The following is a 10,589-nucleotide window of genomic DNA, read 5'->3' on the forward strand; positions in this document are numbered from 1 at the left end:
TGTTCTTAATTAGCAAAGCGTGTAAAACACATCCCCCGCTAACTAAATGCCATCGAAATTTCTGTTCATGTGTTTGACTGCCGTATAGTCCATGAGCTTTAATCTAGTTATTCGATTTATCAGATAGGCAAGTGGTTTAAAAGACATAGTTATTCAATGGTGAGTCGACCGAAACTAAACTCGATTTATCATGACATAATAGACACGGTTGCCACTTGCCACAGAAAGAATAAGAGCGCTGCTACACGTACTTAAAAGTGAAATACTTGCAAAATCCTTACAAACAATAATCTGAACTGTTTGATTTAACTAGACGAGAGTTACAGAAAATCTATATATACTCACAGTTTGATAAGAGTTTAGTAGAAAGAATTTCATATTTATAGCCTTTTTCCAGAAGAAATGATCAAATCAAGAAGTGAAACCGGCCGGAGAAAGTCTACACCGGCAGGCCCGGCTCATGCAGCCCACGTTAGGAAGCCTGGCTGCACTGGGTGGCCCAACGGTGGGGTGGGCCACCTCGGGCCAGCCGCAGCAGAATGCATGGGCCGGCCCATAAATGGGCCACTCCAAAGCAGACCGGCGCTCAGAGGTCCATCCTGATGAATGAACATTCATGCAGGTGACCGGCCCAAAATAATTACAGAAACCCAAAAATTACAGAAAAACTACGGGTTGTTCATGTTATACCATTTCAGAACATACCATTTTTTTAAAGTTGATAAATATACGTATCCATTAAGTTTTTTACTAATAAATACGTAAGAAATCCTGTCAAAACTTGGCAATATTGCTAAATTGTTGCCAAAACTTTATAAGGTTTATTTTAGCTACAATCTAAACAGACCTTATGTATTTGCTAAAAACTTAAAAAAAAGTGCAGAAAATTAGGAATTTGCTCAAAAATATGGTAACAGTTTGGACCATTAGATAAGCTTAATGATTTATTCTAGCGAGAGATTCTTGCTGGATGTATGCATGTAAATATATTGTAATTACACCGTAATTATGCTATAGTTATATTTGAAATATTTTTATCTTAAAGAACTGATATGTTATATAGCTACTTCCGAAAACTAGCACGGAAATGCTTTTTTGAAAAAAGAAACATATGTTCTCCTTTCTGTGTGAATAAAGCACGAGCAGTTCCAGTTGTATATATATGCGTCCAAATATACTGTCCCGTGGTTTATTCATCCAAACGACAAATCCTTTTTTCTAAAAAAAAATTCCAACGCATTACTTTCTTCCCTTTTCTCTAGCGAAAAAAAGAAAGCACCGACCAAAGTGGCTCAAAAATGGACGCGTCCAAAGATCGCGCTGCCACATGACAACGGACTTCGATGAAATTATCGTCAATTTTTATCAAATTCCGATCAAATCATTCCTCGTCGGCGTCCATCCCGGATACTATAGGTGGACACCTTCGAGTCGCTTCTCTCTTCTCCGGCGACACTGCCACTGCCACGCGTCCCTCCCTTCCTCCCCGCCCAACCCCCACGTGTGCGTCCACGTGGCACCCGCCCATCTCACCTCCTCCTCCTATATCCTCCTCTCCTCCGCCATTGCCGCACCTCATCACCTCCTCGTCTTCTTCTTCCACCTCGCAAATCCGATCAACACATCAGCTTGAGAAACAATGGACGCGCCGGCCATGCTCACGACCAAGCACGTCCCCGAGGACGTCGGCCTCCGCAACGTCGGTGAGTTTGCGTGTGTGTGTGATTGATTTGATCACTGTGTACGACGCCGTCGGCGGCGGCGGCGGCGGCGACGGCGAGGTTGGTGATTAATGGTGGGGGTGTTTGTTGCAGCGGCGGCGGAGGAGGAGGGGGGACAGGGGCAGATGCACCGTGGGGAGGAGAAGCAGCACAAGCCGGTGCTCAAGAAGGTGAAGGAGAAGGTCAAGAAGATCAAGAACACCATCGCCGGCGGCGGCGGCGGCGGCCACGGCGGGAACAACGGCGGCGAGCGCGCTAGCGGAAGCAGTAGCAGCAGCGAGGAGGGCGAGGACGATGTGGCGGCGCAGAGGATGGGTGACGTGGACCAGCGCGGGTACCAGGAGGACGTCGAGGAGGACAAGCCCGTCGCCATGGAGTCCGATCCCGAGGTCCATGGCGCTCCGAGTAAGCTCCTGCTCCGTTGATCTCTCTCCCTGCGTGCGGTGCCGCCGCCGCCGCCGTCGTCGTCGTTGTCAGGTTTTGAGAACTTGTTTGGTTGGTTGCAGTGTACGACTCGGCGAGGATCCCCTCGGTGCAGGAGGTGGAGGGCGACGGCGGCGCGCCGAGGGTGCGGCTCGGCGACCTCGGCGGCCCCGTCGTCGAGGACCCGGCGGCGCCGCGCTCCACGACGCGCGTGCCGCGGGAGGGGGAGGACATCGGCACGACGCCCGTCGTCCGCGCCTTCGAGTCGATGAGCGTCTCCGACGACCCGAAGCACGTCGGCGCGGCCGGGAAGCCGGACGCCGACGTGCAGAACGACCCAATGCCGGTGTCGGACGCCGCCACCGCCGGTGAGGAGTGGAAGGACGCGACGCCCGACAGCGCAGCTGCAGGCGCGACGCCCGGCGCGACGTACACCGACAAGATCAAGTCGGCGGCGGCGGGCACCACGGAGTACGGCAAGAAGCTGGCCACCACGGTGTACGAGAAGGTCGCCGGCGTCGGGACGGCCGTGGCCGGCAAGGTGCGGCAGGTGACGCAGTCGGCCGGCACCGCCACACCAGGCGTCGCCGGCGGCGCCGCCGGCTCACAGTCGCAGGACGACGTCGACGCCTCCACCACCCTCGCCTCCGGCGAGCCGGCGACCGGGGGGCAGCAGCAGCAGGACAAGGGGGTAACAGTCACCGGCTACATCGCCGACAAGCTCCGCCCGGGCGACGAGGACCGCGCGCTCAGCGAGGCCATCTCCGGCGCGGTGCAGCGGCGCAAGGACGACGTGGCGCAGCGCGTTCCGGCCGTGGCGCCGGCGGCGCCGGGCGACACGATCGCCAAGGTGCGGGAGGCGCCCGCGCAGGTGCTCGCCAAGGCGCGCGACGCCGTCACGTCGCTCACCGGCGGCACCCATGTCTCCGACACCGTGCAGCCCACCACCACCACAGGTACATAAACACAAACATCTCAAATTTCACTTGCCATTTTCGCAGCCGGATCATGAGCTGATGATCGAGTTCGTTTTTTTTTTCTCTTTTTCGTGTGATTTTTTTTTGCAGAGGCGGATGGCGCGGAGGTGGAATCGGCGCCGGTGATTCGCGGGGAGGAGATCGGCGAGACCCAACGTCAGCCGAACGTAAGCATGACATGAAGCGTTGTAGAAATGGATCCTCTCGTGTGTGTCTGTATGTTGCCACGTATACACGTGTAAGTGTAAGAAAAGTGTCAGTGTGCTTGGAATAATAAGCCGTTATGTACGGCTTTTGTGTCGATGTGCAGTTTTTGTTTTTTGATGTCTTCTGTGTGTATGTAAGCAAGCCCGTTTTGAAAATGGCCAAGTTCAGTTGAAACTTGTAATGGTTTGTGGACTTGTGATACACACTGTTTGTTTCAACTAATTGCTAGTACAAAAGTGTTCACCGTTTTCTTCCTGATCACTGATGAAAGTTCTTCAGAAAACACACTGGGAAATTTCCAATCTTTGCAGCTAGCTATTTTTCACCTGCTGAGTGGCGCCCAGAAGTTCATTGACGTTAATGTCCCCTTTTGCTTCTCTTCCGAGCGATTCAGACCGGTCATCTCCATGCATTGTGTGTGAAAGAAACTGTGAACAGCTAATCAAAATCAAGGTGCACGCCGAAATTGCCAAATGTAACAGATGACTACTTACTCCCTCCGTTTCATGAGATAAATCATTCTAGCACTTTCCACATTCATCAAGTTATTATAGCCCTTCTTATATTTATCACCCCTCCGTTTCACCGTGTAAATTATTTTAGCACTTTTCATATTTATATTGATGAATGTAGAAAATGATAGAATGACTTACATTGTGAAACGCAGGAAGTAGCTTACAAGTGCCATGAATATTTCGAGGTGCGAGTGCGACAACGATATCGTGTTAGATCACCGGACGATTGAGTAATTGACTACCAACATCTCCGGTTCTTCCTGCTGATGCATGGCCTGAATATGAAGCAGGAATGATTTGGATTTGGACGTTTGGTCCAAAGTGGCAGGACGAAGCTAGAGCCGTGTGCCTGTATGGGAGTCGAGACACTTGGGTGGTTGACTGTCTGACCCCATGATTTTGGAAACAACCTTCTTTACTGCGTCTCTTTACAATAAATAATCCTACAAGTGAATTTTAACATCCGATACATAATTCCAGATCGATATTGAAGTCCTATAATTAGTTTCATAAAACCATATTGTTAACTATCTTGCGAGACCCAATTTTTCCTCTTCTTTTTTGGGACTTTGAGTTACTACTATAGCAAATAGCACAGATAATAAATGAAATGCTTACCTTGTTACTGTGGCCAAAATAATAATAAAATGATTATCTTAAGTGGCTAAGGCTTACAATGAATTGAAAGAATTCATAAATTTAATTTAACTTTAGAGCTTATGGTGGATGAAAAAAAGAATTAGTCGATGACGTGGTTTTATGAAACTTTAGAATCATAATAATACTATGTTTATTGTTACGTGTCAACTTTTATTTATGTAAAGAGTTATAGTACTAGGCTAATTTATTTCCTCACCATTTTCAACTTCTACCTTTCGTTTTTCCACGCGCATATGCTTTTTGAACTGCTAAACTGTGTCTTTTTTTTCTTTGCAAAGTTTTAGGTATTCCAATATAGGTACTTCTAAGGAGGTTCGCTAGTACTCAGAAACCCAGGAGGCCAGGCAGTGAAACGTTCCGCAGACTGCTCACCCGGCCACACCTCGGAGCCGATGAAGGCTGGCAATACAAGCATCATATAGAAATGTTGCCTTAAAAAACATATTAATCTAATTTTTAAGTTTATTTTAGTTAATACAGTATTAAATTAATCATGTGCAAATAAGTTGTTTCGTTCGCGTGCGCGTAGGATTAAGGTCCCTACATGTTTTGTCCAACCCAGCCTAAGATATTTCTTTTTTTTTTTGTAAAAGTGTTTTCTAAAAGGGCTTAATTGTGAAAACTACCCAAACATGGGCCTCGTAGCCCAACACAAGATACCATTTCGGCCCAGACAAAAAATCGATTCGCTACCAGTAGCGGCCCAGTACGGCGCCGGCGGTGCCGAAGCCGAAAATTTCCATCCCTCGCAGTCGCAGCAGCCACCTCTCGCCAAACTCCCTCTTCGCGCCGCCGCCCGCCATTGCCGCCGCCACCACCACCGTGCCCGAGCTCGCCGACCACCACCCCGCCGTGGCTCGCGCGAGATGCGTTCACGCGAGCCCCTGAGCGCTCCCTCGCAATGAACCCGGGCGCTCGCCCGCCCGCGTTGCAGACGCTCTCCGCCCGCCTCTGGCCGCGCAGGCGGCTCTGCGGAGTCCACGCGGGGAGCCGGAGCGGGGGCGAGGGGCCTGGAGCTAGGGAGAGTGGTGGTGGTGACGTTCGCATTGGAAGGGGGGAGGAGGAGGAGGAGGGAGGGTTGGATGGCGGACGCGTCCCGCAGGAAGTGCTGCTCCGGCTGCCGACGCCGCCCGGCCGGGCTGAGACCGACGACGATGATGGCGAAAACTTGTCCCCTGGCGCGGGGTCCGGTTCCAGGAGGAGGTTCTTTGAGGAGCTGAGGTTGAAGGCGGATAGGATTGTCAAGATCCTGCTTCAGGATGGCCCGGGGTTCAACACCCGCCAGGCGCTCGACGAAATGCGCCCGAGGGTGTCCAATGCCCTTGTGAGGGAAGTGCTGCTCAAATTTGTTGTCTCGATCGATGGCGTGAACCGCGCTAGGTACCCGAGGCTGGCTTACAAGTTCTTCCTGTGGGCGGAGGAACAGGAGGGGTACCGGCACGGCACGAGCATGTACAACCTCATCTTGAAGATCTTTGCGGAGTGTGGGGAGCTCAAGGCGATGTGGCGGCTGCTTGAGGATATGACAGATAAGGGGCTGCCTGTGTCTTCCCGGACGTTCCACCTCTTGGTATGCACATCGGGGCGGGCTGGATTGAGGCGGAGGCTGGTGGAGAGGTTCATCAAGTCAAGTAATTTCAATTATCGCCCATTTAGGAATTCATTCAATGCGATACTGCACACTCTGCTGACCATAGAGCAGTATTCGTTGATTGAGTGGGTTCACCAGAAAATGATCGCCGAGGGGCACTCACCTGATGTTTTGACATACAACGTGGTGATGCGTGCCAAGTATATGCTCAGGAAATTGGATCAGTTCCATAAGTTGCTTGATGAGATGGGAAAAAATGGGCTTGCACCTGACCTCTATACGTACAATCTTTTGCTTCATGTGCTTGGTAAAGGAGACAAACCACTTGCTGCTCTCAATTTACTGAACTATATGAGCGATGTTGGCTGTGTACCGACTGTGCTCCATTTCACAAACTTGATAGATGGTCTCAGCCGTGCTGGCAACCTAGAAGCTTGCAAGTATTTCTTCGATGAGATGGTCAAGAAAGGGTGTCAACCAGATGTTGTTTGCTACACAGTTATGATCACAGGTTATGTGGCAGCTGGGGAATTCGATGAAGCCCAGAAGTTCTTCGATGATATGTTGCTGAGAGGGCAGCTTCCGAATGTGTACACATACAATTCCATGATATGCGGACTTTGCATAGTAGGAGAATTTGATAAAGCATGCTCTCTGCTGAAGGACATGGAGTCGCGAGGATGCACTCCAAACTTTACAGTGTATAGTACTCTAGTGAGTAGGTTGCGAAATGCTGGGAAGGATTCTGAAGCTAACAATATCATTCAGTACATGACAAATAAGGGTCATTATCTTCATTTATTGTCAAGGTTCAGGAGATATAGAAGATGCTGATATGTGAGGCCCCATAGTCAGTTACATTGTAATTTTGTTGTATTGTTTCCAACTTGGAAAGATGGATCATAAGGGAGTACTTTGTGAGGTAACCATTCGCACTCTAACTGTTACTCTAGCACATAGGGTTCCTTATCTATTTATTCAGTACAGAAATGCAACACTGTATACTTAAACTGTTTTACGCACTAATGGAATGGGATAGGATGGGGTGGCCTGGCGTGTCCTAAATCCTAACCGACTCATGATGGAGGAGTTCAACCCTGATTTACTAGTCCTAAATAGGAAACCCAACCTTAGTTCTGTTGCAATGTAGTACACAATATTTGATTTACTTCCACTTCTGGTCTCCTGAACCAGATTACATCCAATCTTTTGTTTTCAATATACTTTTTACAGTGCCAAGAACTTATGCTCAACAAAATATGGGGCATATCATTTTGCTAAATTACAACAGAACTTAGGCTTTTGATTCGGTTGGATGCAAAGCACACCGTATTTCTCTCAATTCTCATTTCTGTCAACCCTAGCATAGGTTTAGCTTAGTGGATTATATGTCATAGATCAGATAAGATCCATATAAACATTGTGCATTATCTTGCAGCACTAAGAGATGAAAAGCCTATGCAATCTTGTCCCTTAATGATGCTCTTTAGGTCATTAGCATCTCTCGTCACAGATTGCTTTTATCATTATGCATTTATGTAATGTATGATTAAAAATTCTCAGTGTCTTAAAAAGATAGCAACAAATTAACACACCGTTAAGACTGCCTCCAGTCACAAATAAGTGACATTTTTGGCAGCGACAAAGTCTCCAAACACAGCCACAACTTCTAATATCTATTGTGATATATTATACACACGGTAAAATGCTATATAAAATAGAAATATTTAAGCAAAATATACACACACCATTTTCGCATGTCCAGTTTAAGTATTTATAGAGATAGCGATTGTTAAGCTCTTAATGTTTGGTTGCATCTACCCTGGCCTGAATCACCACTATCTTTTACTGGAGGGGATATTAAATATTGTTTAAGTCAGTTTCAACCTTGGTATCTCTGACTCTGGTCATCCATTATTTTTTGTTGGAAAAAAATATTTGAATTAATCAATACGATAGGTACAGGCCTGCAAAGATTCATCAAATTAGCAATGTTCTCTAAGTTCTTTTAGTTGCCAAATTGACTTTGGCATCATAAACATAAAGCATTAAAGTTGATGATATTGTCATATGTGAAGACAAATTGCTGAGTTACAGCGTGTTGATGTTAATAGAGCAATTGACAGGTTGTAATTTTTTTTTTGTAACTGTAAGCAATATTACTTACGTGTACCAATATGTTCTTTACAGTATTATGGTACAGAGTAATTTCACATAAAACATCGATCAAAAGTCCAAGGTATTGGCTGTTTCACTTGCAGATGGGAGAGACACTATGCAATGGTGTTATATATTTCATAATTTTATCATTTCTTCTCTTCTTTCTTTTCCTCTTTCTTCTCCTCCTTCTTCTCTTCCTTCTTCTCTTCTTTCTTCTCCTCTTTCTTTTCTTCCTTCTTCTCTTCTTTTGCAGGTCCAACAGACACAATGTCAATCTTCCCAATCTTCTTTAACTTCTTTGCAATTGCCACTGTGTCCATTTCACCGATGATGGTCATCTTATTGTCCTTCAAATCTGCAGCTATGGAATCGATACCTGTACATGAAATGAGGTGTGTAATGCATTAGATTTTCTTGTTGACACAGTAATAGTTTATCTTACAAAATACTTCTTTGAAGATCCAATCTTGCATCATTACATGTTCAGCTGATAATACATGATGTGGAGCATCCAGTTCTTTTGTCTAACCTTTAGAAACTAATGTACAGTTGTTCACCGCAAACAGCACATATTAATAATCCCATACATAGGGGGGAAATCATTCCGTATGCCTAACTATATCATCGATCGTCATCTTCATTGTGTTATGTGATGTAACAAACAATTTCCACCTTACATGATATCTCTTATCAAACCTCTGCCTAAAACCATGCTAATGCTTCCAAATGTGATTTGCAGATGTTTTTTGAATCAGAGATCAAAACATATTTTTCAAGTTTCAGCAGCCAAAGAAGAAAGGGGATGGTACAGAATGTTACCGTAGATGTCTGCAACGGCTTCAATGGCTTTCTGCTTAATCTTGTCGTCGGTCATGGTTGGAACCCTCAGCACCACCTTCTGCTGAGAATTATCATCCGACGACACGAAGGCGTGAACCGCCGAAGGAATCAGGGAATTGAACCATAAACAAGAGTTGCACTTGCTTACCTGAGCCATCTGGAAGCTGTGAATGGAGTGGAGGAGGGGAAAGGCTTAATGTTCTGCTGAGGTATGAACAATGAGAAGAAACCAAGGCTGGTGATGGCACCGGCCGGGCACCTTTATATGCAAAGGGTGCAAGTGTGCTGTCACTATTCTGGAAGAAACCATATCACCAATTCCATTCAGCACTGGTATTTATTTCTCTTTCTCCACCCAATTGGTGTTTGGCGATGAGTCAGCAGCCAAGCCAGGCCAGTTTCTGTTTGCTGCAAGTGACCAGTTTATTCATCCGTCCGTCTCGTCGATATCTGATGCGTTGGAGATGAGGTACGCAAAAATACTTTCAACTCTTTCGGCCGCTGCCAGTTTCAATTGGTTCACTCATCCCTGGCTTTTCTTTCTGATCAAAATTGTTGTGATGTCCCTTTCCATCCATTCCTGAACATGCCTTTGCTACGTAGGATTGCAGGGTCGGTCAGTGTCCTGGTGCGACCGTGGGACGGGTCAGTGCCAACCGCCACGCCGGCACCCGGCGCGCACTGACGCGAGACGACGGGATTCTGTCCATGGAGAGAAGTGGTGGTGGACTGGCGTGAGAGTGCGGGGGCGGCAGCTAGTGACGGGACGGCGGCGGCGTGGTGGCGACGACGTCCAGACATCTCTAGTAAAGCGGCAAAAGCGGGTGAGGATCATCTACCATAATGTCGCTATCATTATAATCACTGAATACAAAAGGACGAGAAGGTTGCAGCGGCTTGGAGGTTGGAAGAAAAATGGCAGGGCTGTTCGCCTCTCAAGTCTCAACGTTGGTTGGTAGTGGGGCAGTGAGGCTCAGGAGCATCGAGCAGACATGCGACCGTGTGAGTGACATGATCCAGAGGAATTTCTTCGCTTCTTTTACTGGAGGATCTAGAAGAATTTGGTTTGTTTGGTTTTGGTGTTTGGCAGTATTGGCACAGCGCATGATTGAAACTAAAAGTGTTTTGTGAAAAGGATGGAAGCTCACAACTGATCCCTTTCAGGCTTGAGTACACGAGAACGTGCACAATTGGGCCGGGCGTGTTTTTGTTGGTGGGCCTGTTCTTGAACCTGATGGGCTTTGCTGGCTGGGCTGGGCTACCACGAGTTCATGAGTGGGGTGATATACAGGGTCAGTCAGTCATTGTCTCCTCGTTGCATTCGTTTTATCTTGTGAAACTATAGTGCCAAAGAAAGATTCAACGGTACGAATTCCATGGCGACATGTATGTATATGTGGTTTGACAAATACACCTCTTCATGGACGGGTGCAAATTTCTGCTCCAGCATTACGGATCTGAAAGTGAGACTAGCAGTTTTGGAAATACAGATTTT

General features: G+C 47.1%; 3 protein-coding genes and 1 long non-coding RNA gene across 6 annotated transcripts; 3 read left to right on the forward strand and 1 right to left on the reverse strand.

Annotated features, from left to right (window-relative positions):
- The first annotated feature begins 1,577 nt into the window (after positions 1-1,577).
- On the forward strand, positions 1,578-3,546 carry LOC4349062 (low-temperature-induced 65 kDa protein). Its single transcript, XM_015757788.3, has 4 exons — positions 1,578-1,703; positions 1,815-2,126; positions 2,228-3,100; positions 3,212-3,546. The coding sequence occupies exons 1-4, from the start codon at positions 1,640-1,642 to the stop codon at positions 3,301-3,303; spliced, it is 1,341 nt and encodes a 446-aa protein (XP_015613274.1). The 5' UTR covers positions 1,578-1,639; the 3' UTR covers positions 3,304-3,546.
- A 1,679-nt stretch (positions 3,547-5,225) lies between these two features.
- LOC4349063 (pentatricopeptide repeat-containing protein At3g60050) lies at positions 5,226-7,020 on the forward strand. Its single transcript, XM_026020932.2, has one exon. The coding sequence runs from the start codon at positions 5,405-5,407 to the stop codon at positions 6,926-6,928; it is 1,524 nt and encodes a 507-aa protein (XP_025876717.1). The 5' UTR covers positions 5,226-5,404; the 3' UTR covers positions 6,929-7,020.
- Positions 7,021-8,129: 1,109 nt separating this feature from the next.
- Positions 8,130-9,325, reverse strand: LOC4349064 (heavy metal-associated isoprenylated plant protein 39). 3 transcript variants are annotated; one of them, XM_015759495.3, is made up of 3 exons: positions 9,243-9,325; positions 9,074-9,152; positions 8,130-8,630 (listed from the first exon to the last, which is right to left on the reverse strand). In XM_015759495.3, exons 1-3 carry the CDS (start codon positions 9,249-9,251, stop codon positions 8,401-8,403), a joined length of 318 nt encoding a protein of 105 aa, XP_015614981.1. In that variant the 5' UTR covers positions 9,252-9,325; the 3' UTR covers positions 8,130-8,400. The 3 variants fall into 3 exon arrangements, with proteins under 3 accessions (XP_015614981.1, XP_015614980.1, XP_015614979.1); XM_015759494.3 differs by having other exon boundaries at positions 9,074-9,155; XM_015759493.3 differs by having other exon boundaries at positions 9,074-9,325.
- Positions 9,326-9,398: 73 nt separating this feature from the next.
- Positions 9,399-10,515, forward strand: LOC136353719 (uncharacterized). Its single transcript, XR_010737101.1, has 2 exons — positions 9,399-9,563; positions 9,698-10,515. It is a non-coding gene; the product is annotated as an uncharacterized lncRNA (long non-coding RNA).
- The last annotated feature ends 74 nt before the right edge of the window (positions 10,516-10,589 follow it).

This window comes from Oryza sativa, chromosome 10, assembly GCF_034140825.1.
Source record: "Oryza sativa Japonica Group chromosome 10, ASM3414082v1".
Lineage (NCBI taxonomy): Eukaryota > Viridiplantae > Streptophyta > Magnoliopsida > Poales > Poaceae > Oryza > Oryza sativa.

Coding starts and splice junctions, on each gene's coding strand:
- LOC4349062 (XM_015757788.3), top strand. CDS start 1,640: ATGGACGCGCCGGCCATGCTCACGACCAAGCACGTCCCCGAGGACGTC. Junction 1,704..1,814: donor CGTCGGCCTCCGCAACGTCG/GTGAGTTTGCGT, acceptor TGTTTGTTGCAG/CGGCGGCGGAGGAGGAGGGG. Junction 3,101..3,211: donor GCAGCCCACCACCACCACAG/GTACATAAACAC, acceptor TTTTTTTTGCAG/AGGCGGATGGCGCGGAGGTG.
- LOC4349063 (XM_026020932.2), top strand. CDS start 5,405: ATGAACCCGGGCGCTCGCCCGCCCGCGTTGCAGACGCTCTCCGCCCGC.
- LOC4349064 (XM_015759493.3), bottom strand. CDS start 9,251: ATGGCTCAGGTAAGCAAGTGCAACTCTTGTTTATGGTTCAATTCCCTG. Junction 8,631..9,073: donor AGCCGTTGCAGACATCTACG/GTAACATTCTGT, acceptor TTTCATGTACAG/GTATCGATTCCATAGCTGCA.